The following is a 25938-nucleotide window of genomic DNA, read 5'->3' on the forward strand; positions in this document are numbered from 1 at the left end:
AGTTGGCCTCGATGCTGCGCAGTGCTGGGAAAAAAGGGCACAAATGTCTGAATAAGTGAATATAAGTGGCTTTATTTCAGGTTAGAAAATAACATAACGCTGAAAAGAAAGTTGTGTGAATAAGAAGGGAGGAACGAGAGGAGGAGGACCTAAGAAGCGATACAATTAAAGCGTTACAGGTCAAAAGAAGAAGAAGAAGAAGCTCGTCTGTCTGTGTCTCGCTCACAAGTCTCCTTGGTCTCGCTGGTCGGTGAACCGCTGACAGGTGGAAAGCCACCACCCCGGGACGATGGGCAGCGGATTACCTCACCATACTTTCCCCACGTGTACCAGTTTATCGACAGCAGCCCGACAAGGAGGGTGAGGAGCAGAGTGAGCTAGGCGCTGCAGGAGCAGTGGCAGTGCGCAGTGTTGAAGTGTGTGGCCTGCATGGCGTGGCGTAGCGGCTTGGGAATATAGATGATTCACTTGTAAAGTAGTGACCTTTAGTGAGGTGAAGGGTGACAAAGCCCTACAGAGGGAAGATGTTAGTGCATGTATACTGACCTGTCACTTAGGTCATGGGGGCAAAGCCCCTCATAGAGTGGTTTCAGATAATTCACCTGGTCTCTTAGAATTCCTAAGGGGTCTACTCACCTTGATGGGCTTCACCATCTGAGGGCAGAAGCCACACTGCTTTTGTACCAGCTCCAAGTATTAATAAAAAAAAGCAGGTTAGAAAGAGGACTATTAAGCAAGATTTTGTTGGTAAGAGATTAGGAATTAGTTGGGCAAAGTAAAAATCTGCTCAGAGGCTAACAAAATTTGGATATTGTTGAAGAAGGCCTCTTACAAAACTAATACTAATTCTTTTTTGGTCCCTGAATGCAGTGCAGTAACGAATGACATCCGGCTAATAGAAAAGGGGATCGAGGGGGGAAAAGCCTCCTTGTTAGGGAGGTTACGTTTGGTTGAGTTAGTTTGGGTTACTATAACTTTGTTCAACATGTGTTGTTGGCCGGCAGAAATACGCTGCATAGGACGGGACAGGGCGGCGATGGGGTGGGTCCTCTACACGGACCGATGATGGCAAGTGGGACCAGAGTGACAGCAAGTGCACCTCAGGCATTGAAAAGTCAGTCATTTAGTGATTTCTTGAAATTAAACCATCTTCATATTAAAAAGCATCATACTTTGCCCAGTAATAAACAGTCAGTCTCAAAATTAGTAGGCTGCCCTCTCTGCAACAATCCCCCCAAATTTGTACAGAATATTGAGGCGGTCATGAAGAGCTGAATATTATGCTGAAGTATTATGGGTAGAAATAGAAGCTGAAATATGGGTAGAGAAGACATTCTCGGGCAGAGATTTCCACATATTTTTTGCCTCTGATACTACTGAACAACCTCTTAAAATTTAACTGGGAACAAGCATAGATTTTATCTTGTTATTTGAATTTTTTATTTTTTTATATCTGAAGAGTCATTTCTAAGGCAGAAGAAAAATAGATGGAAATGAGCATGGTATGTACTGCTGTAAAGATGATGGTAGAAGTCAAAAAGGAGTCAGAGTCAGTCTATGAGGATTCTTTATACTCTCTGGAAAGCTTTCAAGTCGTCGCAATTGGAATATAGACAAAGGAATGCTGATTCATAGTTTACCAGTGAAAGGAATGAAAGAATGAAGATACTGGTTAACTCTTGCATGAGAGGTTTGGACTTCATAGGGGTGAGCTGGAGTAGTCATGTGCAATTAGGCTCTGGGGGTGATGGAGGCATGCAGTTAGTAAGTTCAGAAGAGCAGTCAGCATAAAATATATTGATAGAGGTTAAAAAGGGAAGCAACATTACAACAGAATTTTAGAGGTAGAGGACAGTCATTAAGAGGAGGGGACTGATGAGACAAAAATCCTTAGACTAGTATGTCAAAAAGCGCTGTGTGAGTGGGACTCCCCAACATTTGGGATGTGTACTCCATGAGTGGGCAAGGCAACTGAGAGGGAGAAAAGAATTACTGGAAATTATACAACCTCAAGGAAGCTGATAAGCAAAAACTGAGGCATGAAGTTTCCAGTTCAGCAGGTTTTGACCCGGTAGCAGCGGGGATCATGTTTCTTAATGGTCCCACCAAGCGAGAAAAATGAGAAAAAATCACTCCTCACACAAACCATATCATAATATATATCAAAGCATTTGTGATCAGATTATGTATCATCTATATTTTGGGGTTTAAATCATGGCACAAATATGGCCCGTCGCTGCTACACGGTAAAGCCACAAATTTGGCCCGTTGCTGCTACCGGGTTAAGGATAGACCAAGTATAGAAGAGGACAGCTGTGTTTTATCAAAGAATAAAGGATATATGGATGTCTAGAAGAATGTATTGAGTTGTCAGGTGGAGAAACTGATTTTTGAAGCACTGAAGGTCACCATGCATGTTCTTTCTTTCCCATTCAGAAATAAAAAAAAGTTCAGAGGTTAAGCAGTCTGTAGCATCCAGCCTTGAGTTGTATAATTTCTGTCGTGATGGCCATTAGTTACAAAATGTGGAGCAATACAAAGTAGTGACATCTGTATAAGAATGGATAGAACAGTTTGTTTTTGGAAAGATTATTATCAATGAGCAATAGAAAGAGTGGAAGATTAAAAAGAGCCCTGCAAAACACCACTGTTTATATACTTGGGGGTAGATCAGTTGGTCATCAACCACAGTGGAGATAGATCAGCCTAATAGGAAACTGGAGATGAAAATGCAAATATAGAAATAGTCTGTAGGAGGGTAGTTTAAAAAGTAAAGATTTGTGTCAGAATCTATTAAAAGCTTTTGAGATGTCCAAGGCGACCGTAAAAGTTTCACCAAAACGGCTAGGAGAGGAGGACCTGATTAGAAAGGGAAAGGAGTTGGAAAGGCAACATCACCAGTAGAACACCCCATGTAGAATCCATACTGTAATCAGAGAGCATAAAAATTGACATGTGAACAATCATGTTAAGGATTGCTTAAAAAGCCTTAGAAAGATGAGGAAGTAAAGCTATTTATTTTAGTTATGGCAAGGGAAGCAGCTCAAGGGAAAAAAGATAAAAAAAGCTTGGAAAGTGCTGCTTCAGTACTTAGTGGTCAGGGATACGTGTAGAATAATGAACCAACAGCTCTAGATCATCAAGGAGAGAAAAGTTGAAGGTTTCTTAAGGTTGGTCAGTGAATATGAAGAAGGATGGAAACTAAAGCTGATAGTGAATATCATTCTCTCTTTAGATAGAGATTTTAGCAAAGGGTGCAGGAAGATGTGCTCCACCTCAAAATTCAAATAGTTTAATAGGTTTCCTTATACTCAGCGCAGCGCGAAATGGATGATGGGGTGTAGCACCGGGATTCCCCCACTGCAGATCACCGGCCTGCCTTCCTTTTCCAACCATGCTCCAACTCCTCACCCTCTGTCTCTGTCCCTCCTTCTCTCTCTCTGTTTCCATATAAATTGGTGTATTTCCGAAATTATTTCCGAAATTATTCTAACTTTTGTTCCATACCACTGAGGTAAAAATCAAGGTGCGTTTTCTGTATAAAGGTTTCCCCCCATCCTAAATGTGGCATATGAGCAGGCGAGGGCGACTTTGCCGCTACCTTGCCTCACACACGCACATTCTCGCTATACTCGCCATATGGCCAAGCTATATATATAGAAACAGAGAGAGAGACAGTGAGAGAGAGGAGTTTGAGCGGGGCAGGAGAAAGAAGGCAAGCTGGTGATCCGTGGAGATGTGGCATCAGTGGGGGAATCCCGGTGCTACACCCCATCGTCTATTTCTCGCTGCGCTGAGTAAGAGTATAGAAGGTAGAATTGGGTAAAAGATAGATAGTACGCATATTTAGTGATAGAATGATGAATGTCATATCGTGGTCTCAATAGTAATATATAATTTTGCTTAACTTATTGAATCATTAAAAAAATCCTGCATCAGCTCTAAAAGTTGTAGTACATCCCTAAAGTTTGCCATGACTCACCTCCCAAGTTATTTCATTTTATTTTATCGTTGAATTTACCATCTTGTTACATTCTTGTGTAATAAAGATTTGATAATCTGTTCAGTATTTTCTACTGTCTATGTATTCTACCCCTTTCAGCTCTGTGTAGGGAGGAGCATGTATAGAGATGCCACCAGTATGCCTCCTCCAGCTGTATTGATTTCCCTTGCCAACAGTTCGGCATATTCAGGCAAGTACATAATTTTAATTTAACTTTTTTGCGAATCTTTTCCTGTTTTATTCTTTTACTTTTTTTTATTATTTTTTATTTTTATGTTTAATTTGGTTAATTGGGCAAATAACCTGAGATTCTTTAATTTCTGGATCTGGATGATAATGTGCAAGGCACCCATCAGGTGCATAACAAGCATATTTGTGTTGGCTGTTGGGGGGACGGGGGAGCCGAGTGTGCAGGGGAGGGAAGTGAATCAAGTGTAATTGTTAGTGTTGGTGTGTTATAGTGACAAGTGCATGAGTGTGTATTTGTTTTCTGAATGAGTCTCTGGTAAATCTTAACAGTTTACATTTGTCAGGTCAGAACTGCATCTGCCAGGTGCGCTCCCATTGCTCGAGGGCATCCAAGTCTTTTTATAGTAGTCTGCTGTCGTCAGTAGTCTTTACTGCTCTAAACAGAAAACTATCGTCGGCAAATAGTCTAGTAGAAGAGTTAGGTGTTGAGAGTGGAAGATCGTTAATGTACAGGAGGAAAAGAAGGGGGCCTAGAACGATATGTCTGGTGGGACACCTGAAGAAACGGGGATAGTGTCAGAGGAAGATCCATCAAGAAGAACACGTTGAGTCCTGTTATACTCAGCGCAGCGAGAAATGGACGATAGGGTGGGGCACCGAAATTCCCCAACTGTTGCCATTCTCCGCAGATCACCGGCTTGCCTTCTTTCTCAAACCCCGCTCCAACTCCTTACCCTCTGTCTCTGTCTTTCTTTCTCTCTCTCTGTTTCTATATAAATTGGTGTATTTCCGAAATTATTTCCGAAATTATTCTAACTTTTGTTCCACACCACCAGTGACGTAAAAATCAAGGTGTGTTTTCTGTATAAAGGTTTCTCCCCATCCTAAACGTGGCATATGAGCGGCCTTGCCGCTACCTCGCCCTGACCTACACGAGAGAGAGAGAGAGAGAGAAGTAATTTCGGAAATACACCTACGTATTTATATAGAAACAGAGAGAGAGAGAGAGAGAGAGAGAGAGAGTAAGGGGGCGGGGTTCGAGAGCGGGACGGTGATCTGTGGAGATGTGGCAACAGTGGGGGAATTTCGGTGCCCCACCCTATCGTCCATTTCTCGCTGCGCTGAGTATAGTAAGAAATGCAGTGATCCAGTGAAGAAGAGGTCCTGAAATACCGCAGTATTTCAATTTTAATGTCAGTCTTTTGTGTTCATAATCAATATTTTTTAATTCCACCAACTTTGAATATCACCTCTTAATCATTGTTTATATATCTTTTTATATAATATCCCATGGATAGAATCATAATTTTGGTAACATAATCTGCTGATTTAGTACCACTTACTATTTGTAGCCCCATCTACCTGTAGGAAAGAATTTCTCCTCTGATCTTTAATGATATATTTTTAGTCTCCATTATTTTTTCAATCATATTTGTGCTTGAAAACACACACAGCTTTGGTGCTAAATTTTTATATTATGTATTTGCTTTAGTTCAATTGTTAATATAAGACATGGGCATTTTGGTTCATAGTATTAGACTTGGCAGTAATAATAGAGCTCATATGTTTGCCAAAAGTCGGTAAAACAAACACACAAAAGGAATAAATGACAAATACATGTAAAAAAAATAGCTTTGTCGATATAGAAAAGTTTTCTAAATACAATAATGGTGTATTCAGATCATAGATAAAATGAGATGTAAGTGAAATACATAATTATTTTTAAGAATATGCTGCGGAGTGACATTGCCTACTATTTCCTTCTTTATTTTTTTGAAGAATCAGTGAAAGCCTTGATGGCAACACAACAGCCATGTGAGCTGCCAGGGGCTCCCATTGACTTGAATGCCCTACACAAAGTGATTGCTGGCATCCACATGTCATGGCCTGATGTGACAGAAATACAGAAATTAGGTGTAGGTGTTAAGATTTAAGGGGACGAAAGTTTGGTACAAATAATTTCAGTATATATTTCCTAGTTTGCAGTAATTAATATGTTGACAATATCTAGTAGTACGTGTACAGTGATTTTTTAAGGTTTACGTTTTAAGAAAATTCAACTGTTAGATATTGACATTAATTTTTTTATTGCAAATTAACAATAAAGGTTTGGATTATATATAGAAGATAATAAATATTATAAGAAATTGTTGGAATTGGCAAAAAGTATAGTCACATCAGAGGATGGGCTCCCATTTTTCTCTCTCTCTCTCTCTCTCTCTCTCTCTCTCTCTCTCTCTCTCTCTCTCTCTCTCTCTCTCTCTCTCTCTCTCTCTCTCTCTCTCTCTCTCTTCCCCCCCTATATGATATTAAATGTTACTCTACTGGGGAACTAGCGGCCAGCGGGTATGCCTCTAGAGGACAGTCATACATGACATTAAAAGTGCACACCTTGTCGCAATGTCTATCCGCGGTATTGGCTCCATTTTTTTGGCACAGATATGCCTCGTCACAGATTAGAGTGTAGTCCTTAGATTTCTTGACCTGTAAGAAAAAATGTGAACATTAGAATAATCTTCCATACAAGTACAGTACTGTCTCCAAGTTTGCAATAAATAGGTCGACGTTGCAGGTCGCAAACGTTGAAATTGCAAACTTTGAACTATCATTCTTATGGGGAAAATTGAAAACCGTCTACATCTTGCGCTTGGCCACCCTTGGGCGTGTGCAGATGGCCCTGGCTGCGCGCTGGGCCCGAGCAGCTGACGGGCGGCTGATGATGGTGATGGTGGTGATGAGTGTCGGCGGCGTGGCCTTTGCATCGGGGCCGCCTGAACAGTGTTTTTGTCGGGGCCTGTGTGTGTGTGGCTGTGTTTGTTGTGGGTTTGGGCTTCTCAATTTGCCGATTCTTGTTTCCCACATGTTGCACGGGACCCCTTTCTTTTCTTCCATCTCTTCTTTTTACTGCAGTACCGCACACCGTGTATCGCACTAGGAAAAAAAAAAAATGGGACCGCACTACCGCAACCGCACTACTCCGGAAAAAGTACCGCACTACTAATTTTTCAGTACCTCGCCCACCTCTGAGTATCAGGACACCTCTACATCTGAAATTGACCTCTCTTCTGGTCACTCTATTCTTTTTTCTTCTGTAAGAGCAGTGCTTAGTGTATTTTTGGCTTATATTGTTATTACCCTTCAGCTGCTTCCTTTGCTGTAAAAAAAAGAAAGTTATTTGGTCACTACCTACCAGCGGACCAGAGCGAATCCCATCCTCATCAACGCAGTACTTGTATGCTGTTTGATCCTGCACCTCTTCATAGGAGCCTGTGTTTACTTCACACTTGACCGTCATTTTACTGTTTGTGTCCATGTAGTACTTTTTGTCCCGGGCACACTCTGTCAGGGAGAGGGGAAGTACGGCTGATGTATGAGAGGGACTTATGGTAAGGTATGGAGAGCTTCTAAGAGAACACCTCTATATTTTTAATTTTCAGTCATGGCAGTTGATTATTATTGCAAGGCCTATTTATTTTATATCAATAATTTCTGTAGTTTTCTTGTTAATGATAAACAATCCACAGTAGAATATCCATACAGCCACAAATGATTATATAAGCTTTGTGCAGTAGTAGTTATTTACTAAAAGCTGTAAATGGTCCTAAAATTGTGCATACATTTTTAAATAAATAACTAGGCTTGGGTTGGATAGCTATGCCTTACAGTCAACTTCACAAATTTCAACACCTGCTGAAAATTCTAGACTTTGAAAAATTCTGGTTTCCACCTGAGAGAAAGCTGAGAACTTTAAAAAAATGTAATAATAAAACCAAAACTATTTATTGTCAGAATATTTTCCCTCCACGTAATATTATCACTGTAGGTATACGTAATATTACCATTTCAAGCGGATTATCAGTGCATGAGTGACTTAGTGGAACAAATTTCCCTCTTGCTATTGAAAGGGTATAAATAGGGTCTGCCATCGTAATCAACCAATCATGGTAATGTAATTTGTTTATTTATTTATTGATTAATTTTTTGCTTCAGTAAAGGAAACAGCCTAAGGGCAAGAACGAGACAAAAAATAAAAAAAAGTCCGCAAAGTGTTGTTCCTAAACGAAACAATTAGTGGGAGGAAGAGGGGCAATGTAGATTGAAGAGGTGTCTTAATACTCAATCCCCTCTTGAAAGAGTTCAAGTTGTAAACAGAAGGAAATACAGATGGAGGAAGGTTGTTCCAGAGTTTACCAGTGAAAGGGATGAAACAACTAGGGCTTTGGATTGAATAGGGTTGAGCAAGAGTAGAAAGTCATGTGCAATGGGTGCTAAAAGGGATGACACATCTCAAACAAATAAAGGATGTAATGATCACAGTATCAAGACTTTGGTGTACATCTGTCAGTATATATAAGGGGCTTACCATCATAACGTCATAAGCAAAGGTCATGATGTATAAGAACATATTGGTGTGAGAAATGTTACAAGATATCTAGGGGCAAAGGTTGTACCTGAATATATTAGTATCTGCAAAGATTTCTGTCAAAGTCTGTTAAGGTTATTTATCAGAGAAAGTGTTGTGAATCTAATGCAGACCAGCCACTGCTGACACTAAGGATTAAAATGCTAAGTTTAACATGCATAACAAAATCTAATTCACTTTCCATCCCGCTCCTAGTTTTGTAGTCAGGACAGAGTTTGCATCTCAGAAGAAAAACTTGACTGATGTCAAAGGTGGCTGGCCTATATTAGATGCACCACATTTTCTTTGATGGATGATGGTAGATCTTAATGAAAGCTAATAGACATAGGCACAACCTTCCCCACTAAATGTCTAAAAAAAATTCTCACACTGATATGCTCTTCTCCTCTCTTCTAATCGTGGGAAAAGTTTGAGCTTTCTGATGGAAACTTCAACTGTAATGTGCTGTGGCTAATTGTGGGGCAAAGGGATCAATTATATTGTGTCCCTTATGTTTCCTATGGGGAGAAAACCAAGCCTTCCCATTGATGATGTCACAGACTCAAGAAGACTCCAAGATTCCGGCTTGAGATGAGGGTGGACAGACTTTATATTATGTAGTTAGAAAATCTTGAGTATACTATTTATGAAACACCGTTATCCGCAGCAAATTGCTAGCAACCTACTGGTTGTCTAATATATTGGAAAAGTGGTGTTCATCTATTCTGTAGGATTTTTATCCCAGTATACTAACTCAATGAAAATAGTATGTCTTATTTTCATCATATAAGGCATTACTGAATAGCTGGCACTTCGTCTAAAGATCAGAATGAAAATAAGCGAGATACCACCATAAACCTAACAGCCATTGCATCTCATATTGATGCAAAATGAAGTTGACAGTAATTATATGACATAGGTAGCAGCAGAGGATATATTTTTTCAAACTGATTATAGGAGCATGACAGTAAATTAGAGGGATAAACAAATTATTGCATGTGTGAGAATGAGAATTATTAGACTACTTACGGCAGTCCTTTTCTAGTGAGAAGCAGAGGGTAGCCGAGTTATATTTGTCTTTGCAATTGCACCTGCAACAAAATTAACAGTTTGTAGCACATTTGAACCACAACTAACAAGGGAATGACTACTTTGTACAGTGTGTGTGTGTGTGTGTGTGTGTGTGTGTATTATCTAGTTGTAGTTTTACAGGGCCTGGGCTTTATGCTCCTGTGGTCCCGTCTCCGTATCTGCATTTATCCAACTTTTCCTTAAAGCTTTGCACTCTCCTCGCCGATAATACATCTTCACTTAGTCTGTTCCAAACCTCTATATTTCTTTGCGGGAAGCTTTATTTCTTTATGTCTCTCAAGTATCTTCCCTTCCTCAATTTTTTACTATGTCCACTTGTGTTCCTGGTGGTAATTCCTTCTTTTAGTAGTAACTAATCGTTATCTACTTATTCCATTTTACTCAATAATTTATAGATTTGTATTAGGTCTCCCCTTTCTCTTCTTTGTTCTAGTGTTGGTAAGTCCATTTCCTTTAGTCTTTCCTCATATGTCAATCCCTCCAGCTCTGGAACCATTTTTGTTGGCATCCTTTGTATTCTTTCTAGTTTCTTTATGTGTTTCTTCTTATGGGGAGACCACACTGCCTCCACATATTCCAATTTTGGTCTGATCATAGTGGTAATTAATTTGTGTGTGTGTGTGTGTGTGTGTGTGTGTGTTATTTTACCAATCATTTGCAAAAGGATAAAAACCTGATCATAAGCTGCAAGATAGGCTAATCATTTTTCATCCATAGTATTTTATTACTCAAAACTCTCTACTGGACTACTTGACGGTGACCTTGGTGGGTTTCCTTACAATTCTTGGTTACACTGTCTGCTCTCATAGGAGCCGTCTTGGTCACAATTCGCGAAGGTCTGGGGTCCATTCACACCAGTCTCATCCAGGGCCTCTATCACCTTAGCGTGGGCATGGTACTCACTCTCACATCGCCGGAGGTACTGCTCGCCTATCAGTGTCTTGTTGTCTGCCCTCATCGATGAAGTAGATTGTTGCTTTCAGAAGTGGGTTTTGAAACAAACTCAGCAGCATATCAAGTATATGTAATAAATAAACTCAGCAATAAAAGAAAGTAAGAAGAGAGTTGATGAAGACTCGAGAAAAAGACTAAGTGAAAAATATAAAGGGAACAGGAAATCATATTGAAAAGAAGTAAAAAATGAAAGAAATGCAGAAAATATCTCCTCAAGTAAAATAAATGAAGTTATGGATGAGAATGGAAAGATGTTGATAGACGGGGAAGCTGTGAAAGAGAGATGGAGAGAATATTTAAAAAACTTAATGAATTTTGAGGGTGGACGTCCAGCAGCTGTAACAGCAGCAGTTTTGAGTAGAGGTAGAGGAGGAGTATATAAAGAAAGAAGTATAACATATGAAGAAGTAAATCAGGCAATAAAAAGATTAAAAAATGGAAAGGCAGCAGGAATTGATGGAATCACAGCAGAAATGTTGAAGTGTGGAGGAGATGAAGTCGTGAAATGGATGGTCAAGATATGTGAAGTAGCATGGGAAGGGGGGGGGAGGGGGGGGTGCCAGCAGACTGGACGAAAGCCATCATTGTCCCAGTTTACAAGGGGAAGGGCAGGAGAGGGGAATGTGGGAGCTATAGAGGTATAAGTCTCCTGAGTATACCCGGAAAGGTATATATGGAAAAGTCATAATAGAGAGGGTGCAAAGACTTACAGAGGAGAAAATCAGTGAAGAGCAAGGAGGCTTCAGGAAGGGAAGGGGATGTGTGGATCAGATATTTGCCTTCAGGATGGTAGTAGAAAAAATAATAGCAAAAGGAAAGAAACTATACGCTGCCTTCATGGATTTGGAAAAAGCTTATGACAGAGTCGATTGGATTGCATTGTGGGATGTTTTAAAGATTTATGGTGTGGGAGGAAAACTGCTTAGTGCAATAAAGTCTTTCTATGAGGATTCATCTGCATGTGTCAAAATTACTGGAGAAACAAGTGAACATTTTGAGATAAAAGTGGGCTTAAGACAAGGGTGTGTCATGTCACCATGGTTATTCAATATTTATATGGATGGTGTCTTTAGAGAAATGAAGGGCAAAGTTGGAGAAGTTGGAGTAAGACTGTTCGATGAGGGAAGTAAGTGGGTACTGAATTCGATACTGTTTGCTGATGACACGGTGCTCATTGCAGAAAATGAAAGTGACCTACAAAATTTGGTCAGTGTTTTAGAGTGTCTGTAATAGGAGAAAGCTGAAAGTAAATGTCAACAAAAGTAAAGTGATGGTTTGTGAGCGAAGTAGAAGTGAGGTTGTAGATTTTGTATGCCCATATAGAGTGGGAATTGAATGTGAAAAAGAATGCAAAATAATTTTGAATGGTGAAGAAATGGAGGAGGTCAATGAGTTTAAGTACGTTGGATCAGTTATGTGTAAGCATGGTGGTATGGAGGGAGAGATAAGAGAAAGGACATTGCAAGGAAGAAGGGTGGTAGGGTCTTTGGGACGAATCATGAATGGCAGAAGTGTGAGCATGGAAGTAAAGGGGGATTTGAGAAATACAATAATAGTACCAACCCTCACATATGCAAGTGAAACGTGGGCCTGGAATGAAAGTCAGAGGTCTAGAGTGCAGGCAGTGGAAATGAGTTATTTGAGGAGTGCTTGTGGTGTGAGTAGAATGGATGGAATGAGTAATGGAAGTGTGTACGAGCATTTTTTAATGTGTCACAGGGGTGAAGGGAAGAAGTGTGGAGTGGTGGAAGAAGTGAAGCGACAGACCTTAAGCGACAGACCTTAAAGTGGTTTGGCCACATGGAGCGAATGGAGGAGAGTAAGATGACCAGAAGGGTGTATGTGAGTGAGATAGAGGGAAAGAATGCTAGAGGACGACCTCCAGTGAAATGGAGGGATAGGGTGCAAGAGTACGTTGGGGAGAGGGGGGAAAGATCTTTGAGAAACTTTGAGCAGGCAAGGAGGGAGTGTCTGGATAGAGAAAGTTGGAAGCTCTTCTGCCATGGCCATTCCCTGGTGGGAGCTCCTAGGAGTAGGCGTTGATGAAATGATGATGATGATGATGAATAAACTCAGAGGAGCCTCTTTAAATTTATAGGTGCTTGTAATAAGGTTGTAGAAAGTTGTTGGGGTATAAGAATGGGCAGTGCATCAGGAATGAGATGTTAGAAATTAATTTAATGATAAGAAAATGTTAATTAATGTGCCAGGGTTGAGGTTTTGTAAAACACCTGCGTCAGTACATTGTATTCAGCATACCTGCTGGGTATAAGAGTTATGGGATTTATGGAATGGACAGTGCCCTCAGGGATGAGATATGTGAAACTGTGATGATGTTCCAGTTTGTGTCAGGATTAGGATCAGTACACAATTTGGGATGTACATACAGCAGGGTAGCAAATGCATGGCTTTTTCGGATAGCCGTGAACCATAGGGTATGCCAGTGTCCGGGTCAATGCAGTAGCACCAGTCATCCTCACACTGAAGGGGCTCAAAGTTTCCGTTTTCTAAGCAGTGAAGGGTAACCGAGAGCTGTCCGGCTTGCTTCTTTTCCCATGCCTGGCGGGAGCATTCTGGCAACAAGTGGAAGGAACGCTTCAGAGAAAGTTTTGAAATGTGGTTGTAATTGTCCAATATGTCTCTCAAAACTGTCTTTGTCAATTCCCTGTGACAAAATGAAGTGCTGCCAACATCAAGTTCACAATAATAATGTTTTGCAAAAAAATGGACAGACTTCACTAAGCTACATACTCTAAATAGCCCTTTAGATATGTGTACAAAATGAGAGAGACATACTGCTTAATGTGCCCCCCCCTCCCCCCCTCCTGCTCTCTCTCTCTCTCTCTCTCTCTCTCTCTCTCTCTCTCTCTCTCTCTCTCTCTCTCTCTCTCTCTCTCTCTCTCTCTCTCTCTCTCTCTCTCTCTCTCTCTCTCTCTCTCTCTCTCTCTCTCTCTCTCTCTCTCTCTCTCTCTCTCTCTCTCTCACACACACACACACAAAAAAAAAAAAAAATAAATAAATAAAATAAAAATGTCCGAATATAGGTATAGAGGCAAGACCACATAAGTGTTGCTCAGGCCCTGCATACTACAACTAAGTAAATACACATGAGACACTCACTGCAGTTCATGGTCTTAAAAAGCTCCTCCTGTTCAGGAAAGGCACGGCCGAAGATTCTGTTACCATCGGGATCCATACACACGCACCTGCAACAGTCAGAACCACATGTTTTTTTGCCCCGCACCACTTCTATTAATTTCATTAAGAGGAAAGCAAGATCATTGGGAAGGCAGTGGCTCAGTGGTCAGTGTGCTGGTGTGGTGGTCCTGAAGACCCAGGTTCAAGTGCCACCCGAAACTACTGACAATTTTCAACCATCGCTGAGTGGTGGAAGATTACACATATGTTGTCTAGAATAATGACTAGATCGTCAATCAACATGTTGTCTAGAATAATGACTCTAGGATCATCAATCAACCCTGACTTCAGTAACTTTGGTCAGGAGGTGCACTGGGGTCAGCATGGAGCAAACGTGTATATCATGACAGCTACTTTAAATTGAATTTTCTCAAGCCACTAATAGCCTGGGTGTGACCACCTGGCCACATAAAAGAGTCTATAGGCACTATCAGCTGATAGAAAAAAAATCCCTTGCTTTCCACCTCTGCCATTCTTACCTCTGCTGAGACTCTGGGCCTAGGCACTGCTTAGGCTCAAACTTGCCTTCGGCCGTACATTTGGGTTTCCAGCGGTAATCATCTCTGTAGTATATGTAGAGAGTTGGATCTTGGATATCGTTTAGGTAATGGTTTAACATGCTTTTACAGTTTTCCACTCTTGAGTCTGTAATGTGAGAAAGAAGTCTGCTTAACATCTTCTGTGGAAAAAAAAATCCTTAAACTATGTAACTAAAATGATATCTCCGCTAGGGTTACAAGAAAATGCAGCTTCTCTCACTAAGAAACTGCAGTAAACCAGATTAAGAAGTATATCAGGCATCAGGATAAGAAGTGACTTGATCCATTGTAGAGGTTATCAGTGTTTTTACCTGCTCTGTAGCAAGAAGCTATCTTTTCAGTTTGGTGTGTGATTTTTTTTTTAAACAAACAAAAAATAGCATATAATTATTTCTTAATGATGAATAATTTGATGTTTTCAGATGTGTGTGTGTGTGTGTGTGTGTGTGTGTGTATTTACCTAGTTGTAGTTTTACAGGGCCTGGCTTACTCTCATGTGGTCCCGTCTCCATATCTGTATCTGTCAAGCTTTTCCTTAAAGTTGTGCACACCCTTCACCGATACTACATCCTCACTTAGTCTGTTCCAAACCTCTATGTTTCTTTGTGGGAAGCTATATTTTTTATGTCTCTCAAGCATCTTCCTTTTCTCAATTTTTTACTGTGCCCTCGTGTGTTGCTGGTGTTTCTCCGTTCTCTTAGTAGTAACTCCTCATCATCTACTTCTTTCATTTTATTCCATAATTTATAAATTTGTATTAGGTCTCCCCTTTCTCTTCATCGTTCCAGTGTTGGCAGCCGGCAGGTCTATTTCCTTTAACCTTTTTTCATATGCCAATCCCTCCAGTTGTGGAACCATTTTCGTTGCCATCCTTTGTATTCTTTCTAGTTTTTTTTTACGTGTTTCATCTGCTTCATTATGTTTCATCTGTTTCATCTGCCTACTGGCTTATCCCCAACCAACTTTGTATTTCTAACTAACTAATAGGGAGCAAGATCATCACCAGTAGGACACCTCTGGTGGAGTCCGTACCTGTGATCAGACAAAGTCAGAACTTGATAGATGTTTAATAACTTTACTGTTTAGGATTGTTTCAAAAGCTTTAGAAAGAAAAGAAAGCAAAGCTGTAAGATGGTAGTTTGAGGGATTTGAGCAGTCACATTTCTTAGGCATAGGTTGAATGTAGGTGTACTTCCAGAAGGAAAGATAGATGCTGAAAGGCAGAGACCAAAGACTTTGACAAGGCTGCATGGAAACAGTTTTTCAAGATAATAGGAGCCACTCCATCAGGCCCATAACACTTCTGAGGTTTCAGGCCAGACAGGACATAGAGAATATCATTCTTAAGAATTTTAATACCAAGCATAGTGGAGTCAGAGGGGGGATGAGGAGTATACCCTGTATCATCCAGAGTGTAATTTTCATAAAGAGTTTGAGTGAAAAGTTCAGATTTAGAGACAGATGTGACATCTGTTGATCCATCATAAGTAAGAAATGGGAAAGATGAAATAAAATTGCTAGATATTTTTTGGCTAGGTGCCAGAAGACTCAAGAAGAATTAGAATAAAACAAGGTTTTGGCATTTTCTATTAATGGAAGTTTCTGGTGAGTCTAAGAATAGATTTGGACTGATTCCAGGCAAAAGTAAAGATCATGATTAGGAGGAGATTGAAGGCTTGGGTACCTTTTATGTGCTGGCTCTTTATCTTTGACAGTATGAGAACAAGTGTAATTGAACCAAGGCGTTTTAACGTGAGGAGTAGAGAAAGCACGTTGAATGTGTGTCTCCATTCCAGAGACAATCACCTCCATAATATGCTGGGCATACACAGAGGGGTCTCTGACCTGGAAGCAGTATTTATTCCATTGGAAGTTGCAAAAGTACATCCTCAGGTCATTCCACCGAGCTGAGGTATAGTGCCAGAAGCATTGCCTTTTCAGTGGGTTTAAAGATTGTACAGGAGCAATAGGACAGACTGCAGATATACGGTTGTGATTGGAGGAGCTCAACGGAAAGAACATTATGACAGAATAAGTTGTTTTCTACAGTCTATTCACTTGAAAAGGCAAGTGTACTTCACTTATGTGCCTATGGTTCTACAATGGTGTCAAAATTATTATTCTGTAAAGTTAATGTTTTGCAAAAAAAAAAGTTCGTCAGTCATACAGGAGAAGCATACCTGTAATACACTTATCATTGAAGCACATGTAGCTGTAGTCGCACCACGAAGAGTCAACAATATTGTCTGTTACATTATAAAGTGATGCCATGAAAGAGGTAGTCGGTTTCTGCTGGTTCTTCACGTAACCTCCACCATATGAAGGGTCAATGCTGCCAGTGCATTTTTCACCTTCCTCTGTTGGAGAATGAAGAAATGATAATTTATCAGCATGATCTGAACAGTTATGTAATCTCTCTCTCTCTCTCTCTCTCTCTCTCTCTCTCTCTCTCTCTCTCTCTCTCTCTCTCTCTCTCTCTCTCTCTCTCTCTCTCTCTCTCTCTCTCTCTCTCTCTCTCTCTCTCTCTCTCTCTCTCTCTCCTATACTGCTTAAAGAAACAAAGAGCGAAATACTCTCCTCCCTCACTACCGTATTCAGTATGTCCTTGCGACAAGGCATCGTCCCTTCGGATTGGAAAAAGGCTAACGTGACACCGATTTTTAAGAAAGGAGACAAAAAAATACCAGGTAACTACCGACCCATTAGTCTAACTTCAATTGTAGGTAAGCTACTCGAGAGCATAATTAGGGACAAAATTGTGAGTTACCTCGAAAGCCACTCATTAATTGGGGATTCACAACATGGCTTCCGTAACAAAAGATCCTGCCTGTCAAACCTACTGACCTTTTATAACGATCTCTTCTCAATTTATGACGTAACCAAATCAGTGGACGTAGTCTATCTTGATTTCCAGAAAGCGTTTGATAAAGTCCCACATCATAAATTACTATATAAGTTAAAGCAAATAGGCATTGACGGTCAAGTAAACCAATGGATTGCGAATTGGTTGAGCAACAGACAACAAAGAGTTGTGATTGACGGATTTAACTCAGAGTGGGCGCCGGTCACTAGTGGCGTCCCTCAGGGCTCGGTTCTTGGCCCAGTGCTCTTCATTATTTACATCAACAACGTGGATGTTGGACTCAATAATCGCATTAGTAAATTTGCAGACGACACAAAGATTGGTAACTTGGTTCTCACTGACGAAGATAGGCAAAGCCTCCAAGAGGATTTGCACAAAATTTCAGCTTGGTCGGATGAATGGGAGATGCCCTTTAACGTAGACAAGTGCCAGGTCCTTCAAGTTGGAACAAAAAATAAGAAGTTCGATTACGAAATACGCGGCGTTAAACTCACAAGTGTTCAATATGTTAAGGACCTGGGGATTAAAATCGCATCAAACCTAAAATTATCACATCAATTAATGCATCGATGCAGCAAATAAAGCGAACAGAATGTTGGGCTTCATTAAAAGAAACTTTTTATTCAAAAATAAAGATGTAATACTTCCGCTCTACAACAGTTTAGTCAGACCCCACTTGGAATCTGCGGTACAGTTTTGGTCTCCCCACCATGCAAAGGACATTGCTAAACTAGAAGGTGTTCAGCGTCGAGCAACAAAAATGATCCCTTCCTTGCACAACAAATCCTACGAAGAAAGGCTTTCCACCCTTAACATGTTCTCTCTTGAGAAACGTCGCCTCCGAGGAAAACTGATCGAATGTTTTAAAATACTCAATGGTTTCACGAATGTAGACAGAACAAAATTGTTTATGATCGATGACACTTTGCGAACGAGGAACAATGGCACAAAACTCAAATGTAGACAAGTAAATTCAGACCACCAAATTTTTCTTCACCAACGTTGTAGTGCGAGAATGAAATAAGCTCCCACCATCAGTGGTCCAGTGTAACACGATTGAGTCCTTTAAAAACAAGCTCGACCGTCACTTCCTTGAACTTAATATTAACTAGAGTAGAAAAGCAACGTTTTGGAGCCATCTGATTAATGTAAAATCACTTAGGTTTAAGGACAGACCACCTAGTCTGGACCATGGGGTCTGTGTGGTCTGATTTTCTATGTAAATCTATGTAAATCTATGTAAATCTCTCTCTCTCTCTCTCTCTCTCTCTCTCTCTCTCTCTCTCTCTCTCTCTCTCTCTCTCTCTCTCTCTCTCTCTCTCTCTCTCTCTCTCTCTCTCTCTCTCTCTCTCTCTCTCTCTCTCTCTCTCTCTCTCTCTCTCTCTCTCTCTCTCTCTCTCTCTCTCTCTCTCTCTCTCTCTCTCTCTCTCTCTCTCTCTATCTATCTCTCTCTCTCTCTCTCTCTCTCTCTCTCTCTCTCTCTCTCTCTCTCTCTCTCTCTCTCTCTCTCTCTCTCTCTCTCTCTCTCTCAAACCTTGACATTACTTGAGGTGGACACAGTGTACTCACGTCTGAAGGCCACGCAAGCGCCGCAACACCCAAACTGGGATGTGCCCTCCATGTATAACGTCCCATCGGGGCAGGCGTCTGATGACACTGGCTCCTGGCAGGTCACATAGTGGCACAACTGCTCTCTCACACACACACACACACACAGACACACAGACACACACACACACATAAGAGTTAATGTAGGAAACTGCACAATTTAGTTTTATGTTAGCCATGTTACATTAATTACCTACTTATATACTTCTGTTTAAGTACTAGTTTGAGATTTATTTGTATTGCTGTTATTCCAATAATGAGTTAAATAATCTGGTTTGCTCTTTTTATGCCATGTAGGGGACACTAAGAGGCACAAGGCACCCTAAATTGGCCCTGACATATCCATACATGTGACTCACCAGGGATGGATCAGTCATCAGGAACTCTTCGAGCATGGCCAAGCCCCCATCAGAGTTTGTAGTGGCAGAATAACCTGTCTGTATAAACAGGAACGCCTGCACCACCACCACCAGCGTCACCCACCTCGACAAAGGGTAGGACATCATGCTGACACCAGTAGAGCTGGTATTTTACGAGAACGATTTTACTCGGGACGCAGCCCTTCGTGCAGTGACTTTCGCTGAGCTGCTGCGGGAACATGACATGCACTAATCACACGAGGATGCTATGTTTGATGGGTATTGGGCAATCTTGGTCTTGCTCTTGCCTTTCAGGGACCATATAGTATCTACTTTGAAGTAGAAATAGATGTTGATTAATTTCTGTCAGTCATATTATGTTTTAATATAGTTAGTCTTACACCGAAAACAAAAATGCATTTACATTAAATACACACCTCACCCTTCCTCCTTCCCTTCCTCACCTCACCTGGATGAACGAGATGAATTTAAGAGTTTCTCAGATGATACAAATATGGCTGGAGATATAAATGTAATGGTTGACAGTTTTAAAGACACAGAAGGCAGAAGGTGAATGAAAAATAAGTGCTCACTAGTAGTCAGTGGCGGATCCAGCTCCAAGTGTGTGTGTGTGTGTGTGGGGCTGACATACAAGATGGGCGCCATACCATATATATATATATATATATATATATATATATATATATATATATATATATATATATATATATATACACATATATACACAGTACCCTCTCGAGTTTCGCGCTATCCGAGTTTCGTGATCCTCGAGTTTCGCGGTTAGTCCTAAATTCTTACCATCCCGACTTTCGCGCATTATCACCCCGAGTTTTGCGCTGCTTTGACATGTACGGGTCACGTCTACTTGCCATCGGCGTCATGCACGCTACCTTAAAAGGTATTATCACACAGGACGTTTTCCTCCGAACATTGTGGCTATGGCAAGAGAGAGAGAGAGACTTATTAACACGTTATCCGCGTTTGAACTTCCCGCCGCCTCCTCCCTGTCGCGTTTGGTTCAATTCGGCGCAGCCTCAATACCACGCGAGCCCCCAACTCGAGAGGAGGTGTGTAGCTTGACTCTGGTTATGAGCCCCTCTCGTGAAAGGTGAGATAGAGAGGCTGAAAACAAAGAGAAAGGAGAAGGGTGTGGGGAGGGAGGGTCAGAAAGGAGAGTCAGGTCATGGCTTTGGTCAGGACCTGACCTGAATCAGGTCAGGTCAGGTCAGGTTAGAGAACCCCCAATAAGTTTTCTTGGTGGAAAAGTTATGCTGTACAAAGTGGTCAAGAAAATAGGGTTTAAATATAAAAAGTTTGAAAGGATGAGACATTTGGTGATGGAACGAATACGTTGTAAATACCTACGACGGCTGGAAGCCAACAGGAAATCAAGTAACCCAAAGACCGAAATCTATCTTGATGAATCTTGGGTTAGTCAAAATGAATGTGTTGACAAGTGCTGGACCACGCCTGACGGGTACGGGAGAGTAGGACCAAAACTGAAATTTGGAAAAGGAGCAAGATATATTATCTTGCACGTTGGTGGGGAGCACGGTTTCGTGCTTGGTGCCTTGTTGTTTCGATCCAAAAACGGCAATAAAGGTGACTACCATGATTCCATGAATCACAAGCGTTTCCTGACATGGTTTACGGACCAGCTGCTGCCAAACATTCCTCAGCACTCGCTAATAATAATGGATAATGCCTCTTATCATTCAAAGATGCTAAATAAAGTTCCCAACATAAAAGCAAAGAAATCAGAAATAATTCAGTGGTTGCAAGAGGAAAATATCACTCATGTTGCTTCCTACAACAAATTCGAACTATTCCACTTAGTGGAGAGGAATAAAGGGGAAAAACATGAAATTGATGAAATAGCAAGACACCATGGACACGAAGTACTCAGACCTCCACCATATCATTGTAACCTTAATCCAGTTGAACTGATTTGGGCACAGATCAAATCAGAGGCGAGAAGAAACAATTCTAATGACTCTCAGACAGTAAAATGAGTGGAAGAAATTACAAGAGATGCAGTTAGTAAAATTGCTCCTGAAAACTGGAAAATGTGTGTGAATTATACATGAAAGATTGAGGCAGAATACAGGGCGACAGATGTAGCCGTAGAACATTTGTTTTATGAAGTCATCATCACGTTGAGGGACTCTGCCATGTAAATAGATGATGAAAATTAAGCACTTGAAGAGTATTTGAAGTCTGCTAGCTATAGTAACAAAGAAAGAAATAATAGTATGTATGTATAATATTTTTGTTGTTCATCTATCTGTCTATCTATATGCCTATCTAAATTCAATCTACCTATCTATATATCTATCTATAGTTGGTGGAACTTCCATAGGCGACTCACTAAATAGACTATGCATGTGTTGTTAATTACAACATATAGATTTTTTAATGTATAACAACTTGTTATACATTAAAAAAAATCTATATTATCACACAAATGTTTGTAAAATGCTTTAATTATAATGTTTTCGTTTACATGGTGTAGTGGTCAGTGTACCTAACTACGAATCTGCGGGCCTGGGTTCGAATCCCCACTTGAACAGTCGACGCGCAGACCACCCAGCTGCTCATCCTTTCTTTCGGGATGGTCGATAAGTGGGTACCTGGGGAAGGTAAACTATGGATTTTCCACGGGCCCCGTGTCCCGGAGTAATGGATTCTCACACACCCCGCGGCCACGCTCATTTAATTGCGTATGCTCCCTCCTTCAAATCTACTTTTCCATATGCAGATTGTTTGCCAGGGCTACCAACCATGACCGAAAGTATCCCCTAGAAAGGGAAGGAGCTTGGATAGATTACTGGTAGCTCACGGGAAAGGGGGCCCTGTACGAGGGAAGGGGAAAGGGAAGGAAGTATAGGAGACAGTACGGGCGCAAGATACTCCCCCCGGCCCGGGTGTGACGTCGTAGGGTGGTCAAGACCCCCCCCCCCCTCTCGGCGTATGTCCCTATTTATTGTTTGACTGTTTATTATGAGTGATGGAGTGAAAGAAGAGGATATAAGCTCATGTAGTTTTCTCTTGTTTTGCTATCACCATCTGCAAACTACATCTGCATGCATGCACCTCCTCCACTTCTCTTCTTATCGATAAATTAGTTACAATCGTCAACTCATAACTATCTTATCGCTTACGCTTATCACTTTATTTTTTTTCTTTCCATCTTTGTTAAAGGTTGTAACTGCCTATTCCAATTCTAGCATCATTATTTTTTACATATTGTTTTCATTTAAAAAGTTCACTTTTTCCCCTGTTGCATCGTAGTCTGCATTTAGTTCTGATTACTTTTTCGGTAGTGTATCATTCTGCAACAACCTTCTCCAGCTCGAGCATTCTCCCTTATGTTTCGACGTCATTATAGGAAGAGAGATATTCTCAAGTGAATTCCCTCCTCCTCATCTGCCGAAACATATCTATCGTTAGTTCAGGTCGAGGATTAAGGGATAGGGCACTGTCTTATTTAGAAATAGCCAGCCAGCAGCCTTCTCGTTACCATGGCAAGGTTCTTTGGGGATCCTGGAACTCGTCTAAATTGCCTCTAGATCTTTCCAGATACCATTATATTTCGTCTACATTTTTTTCTGCCTACGACTTGAACGCTTCAAGAGAAGATGAAGACATGCACCTTCCAGATGTAATTTGACCCTCCTTATTGGATTTGCTTATCCTCTTTACAGCAATGCATAGTGGGCTTTTTTTTGTGATTTTTGTTTTGCCTTAGAACTTCCTCCTTTGATAAAAAAAAAAGTTGTGTATTTCTTGCATGGAAGCTGTGGAAACCATCGAACTCTAACTATAGGTTGTAAGGTAACAAAGAACAGTTGGAACGAGGGTATTTTTTTCCTACTAGTCCTCGTGATAGCGTCGCTTAGCTGACTATTGACAACAATGATGTACGAGCTAGTAACAGCCACTAACCATCAACCGTCCACGGAATGAGGTGTGCAGTCTTCTCCCGTGTGATCGCGTAACCTCCACGACCACCAACACAGTCGTCAGTCACACTGGCGGGACTCTGCTGCTCCGGTTCCGCGTGAGGAATGCTATCACCTTAATTCCCTTCTTATCATGACAGGCGATAAGTAATCGAGGAAACCCTTAATTTGCCGCGTTGCGTAAGAATGTGGATTTAAGATGACGTTAATACTTCAAGGTTAGTTCGTTATTATTCCCGGTGGAGTTGATTGGTTGACTAATAATAATACAGATCCAGATACTACTACCAACAAACACCTCTGTTGCTCTGCCTCAAAATTTCTCTAAGTTGACCTTATAACACATTTTATAAATTGAAGGCTATGCCAAATGAGAGTTGGATTAGTGGCATACTGGAAGCATTATCAAGCATTGTTTTCTCTCTCTCTCTGGTTGCTATAATATATGCGTGCCCGCCCCGTCCACACTATCGGGCAGTGTCCGTCGATACTCAACAGAGCAAGCAGGCATTGTTACCGCATGGTGCAGTTCCCGGAAGTCTTTACCGTATTGGGCAGTGCCCAGCAGGCTACATGCACTTATCGGACAAACCCGTGGTTTACCCGCCACCTACTGTCCAAACATGTACTGGTTCAGGGTTTGGTAACAGTGTCTGCCCATCGGGTACTACTGTCCTATAGTGTTGACGGGGAAGCCATTAAAATTCAAGACCCGACAATAATTCGGCTGTCATTCACACGTACGTCAGAAACAGTTGCTAGATTCTTTGCAACAGTAAATGGTGATGGATCTTGATGCTATCAAGGTGCTTTTTGAAGCTCATTGTAAATTTCGCACACTCATGGATATCGTCGTCGATCAGATGGTAATCTAAGAAAGAGACACTGGAAGGAACAATAAGTGAATTAACAAAAACAACTTTGGGTTTATCCAGGCTGAAGTGCTTTACTTTAGAAGTGAAATTAAAATGCTTCGGAAATCACATAGTGAAAGTAGAGCAACAATTAAAGGATTAAAATCACGAATCGACGAAATGGAAAGTAGTATGAACTAACAAGAGGACTACAGTCGACGCAGCAACCTACGTATTAGGCTGCATTGACACTAAAGCAAATCGAGTCGATTCAAATCAACACGATTCATGAGGCGCATGGAGTCGGTTTGAATCGTGCCGCACCGTGGGGATTCAGGTCACGGATGCGCTCGGGCGCAATTTTTCATAAGTCACGGCGAGTCCGCGGAGGAGTAAGCATCATGCAGGATTACAAGAGGACAGCAGGATTAGCCCGCTTTCAACTGAAAGTGAAAAGTAGCCCGCCTTCCTGTTCGTGTTCCACCCCTACGCCGCCTCGGCCTCACTGTCACACAAACACCGCTATTTCGGCGAGACTCTGCATCCATGATCCTCAAGGCAGCCTGGTCCTGCCTGTTGACTTTGACTCAGTCAGTGGGAACGATGTTGATTCTAAATGACGAGTCAAATGATTTTTCATGATTTGAAGCGAATTGATTCCCTTAGTGTAAACGCATCCTTAGTAGATTTTTCATGATTTGAAGCGAATTGATTCTCTTGTAAACGTAACCTTAGTAGATTTTTCATGATTTGAGGCGAATTGATTCCCTTGGTGCAAACGCGGCCTTAGTATTATAGTGGCATTCGAGAACAACCCGGCGGTAAAACATGGGAACAAACTTCTACAACGGCAATGAAAATCATGGAATTACCGTATATGGATCGAATGAGCGCACCGCGTAGGACAGTTATTATTGCTCCCCATACTCGAACAGTATTGTTGTACGCTTCGAAAAATTTGGGGATTGTGAAGAAGTTAAACAGAATGTCAGGAAACTTAAAGGAACATGACAATTCATTCATGAAGATCTTTGTGCAGCAGCTTAAGAAGTAGCTAAAGGAGAGTCAATTCCACTTGTTGAAGCAAGCCAGAGGAAGGAAAAATAGCCTTCTTCATACACACCAACGATCGTCGACATTGGTGCGGCCCGGCCGTGGCTCCACACCTAGTGGTGATGAAAGTTTGGTCCGCAGTATATTGGCGGTGACGAGACAGTGAGTGGTGCCCACTGTTGTCCGATGAAGGCACTGCTGGTCTTCTGGGGGAACTGCAGGTGAACGCTGGCGAAGTAGTAGCTGTTGCTACAGGCGCGGCTCATGGTGGAAAGCACTCATGCTAACTGGCTCTAATGTCGTCATTGCTGTCCTTATTTCTGACGGTGCTGGCAGCAGGGCCTGTGTGGTGAAGGTGCTGACAACTCGGAAGGCTGTTGGTGATAGTACCTCTCGTCGGCAGCAGAAGAATGTCAGGAACACAGGAAGTAGGTAATATGTAGATGAGTTATATCTCGAATTTTGTCTTAATCTTCAACATTTATTGAATATAAGTTATTTTAGCTCCTTTTATGAGCAGCACATTGTTAGGTGTATGTAATGTACACACACACACTGTCATGGAGCAACAACGTGACACTGTTGTTAAGTTCATTTGTTCCATATGAATGTGATTTATTGTTATAGTCCGACAAATAATTATGAAATCAGTTTGGGTGGGGCCCGAACCTCTTCACAGCTCTGCTGCATCACCTCCAATACATCACTCTCCCTCATATGTCATCTACGTACTATTTGAAGTTGTGTATCAACTGTTCTGTGTACATTAATTAAATAAGATTTAGCAGCTCCATGGCTAAGCAACTCCTCTAATGGACCCCGCCCAAACTGACGTCATAGC

The 25938-nt window shown here is 41.2% G+C and overlaps 2 protein-coding genes across 12 annotated transcripts in view; one reads left to right on the plus strand and one right to left on the minus strand.

Annotated features, from left to right (window-relative positions):
* The first annotated feature begins 204 nt into the window (after positions 1 to 204).
* LOC126984238 (chitooligosaccharidolytic beta-N-acetylglucosaminidase-like) overlaps positions 205 to 25938 on the plus strand; it is a 50388-nt gene continuing 24654 nt past the window's right edge. Inside the window, exons 1-2 of one of the 3 annotated variants that reach the window (XM_050837802.1) lie at positions 205 to 360; positions 4103 to 4193. The gene's annotated coding sequence lies outside the window, so the exon portion shown is untranslated. Of the gene's footprint in view, positions 361 to 4102; positions 4194 to 25267; positions 25530 to 25938 lie in introns of those variants that run through there. The other 2 variants (XM_050837801.1, XM_050837803.1) reach the window with 2 other exon arrangements.
* On the minus strand, positions 6256 to 23327 carry LOC126984239 (uncharacterized). Of its 9 annotated transcripts, none has more exons than XM_050837810.1 (12): positions 23174 to 23305; positions 20594 to 20727; positions 19208 to 19436; positions 18810 to 18927; positions 16558 to 16734; positions 14318 to 14483; positions 13761 to 13846; positions 13028 to 13213; positions 10466 to 10634; positions 9624 to 9685; positions 7383 to 7531; positions 6256 to 6676 (listed from the first exon to the last, which is right to left on the minus strand). In XM_050837810.1, the coding sequence occupies exons 3-12, from the start codon at positions 19352 to 19354 to the stop codon at positions 6509 to 6511; spliced, it is 1428 nt and encodes a 475-aa protein (XP_050693767.1). In that variant the 5' UTR covers positions 19355 to 19436; positions 20594 to 20727; positions 23174 to 23305; the 3' UTR covers positions 6256 to 6508. The 9 variants fall into 9 exon arrangements, with proteins under 9 accessions (XP_050693767.1, XP_050693766.1, XP_050693762.1 ...); XM_050837809.1 differs by having other exon boundaries at positions 19208 to 19433; positions 20590 to 20727; XM_050837805.1 differs by having other exon boundaries at positions 20590 to 20727.

This window comes from Eriocheir sinensis, chromosome 56 (genome assembly GCF_024679095.1).
Source record: "Eriocheir sinensis breed Jianghai 21 chromosome 56, ASM2467909v1, whole genome shotgun sequence".
Taxonomy (NCBI): domain Eukaryota; kingdom Metazoa; phylum Arthropoda; class Malacostraca; order Decapoda; family Varunidae; genus Eriocheir; species Eriocheir sinensis.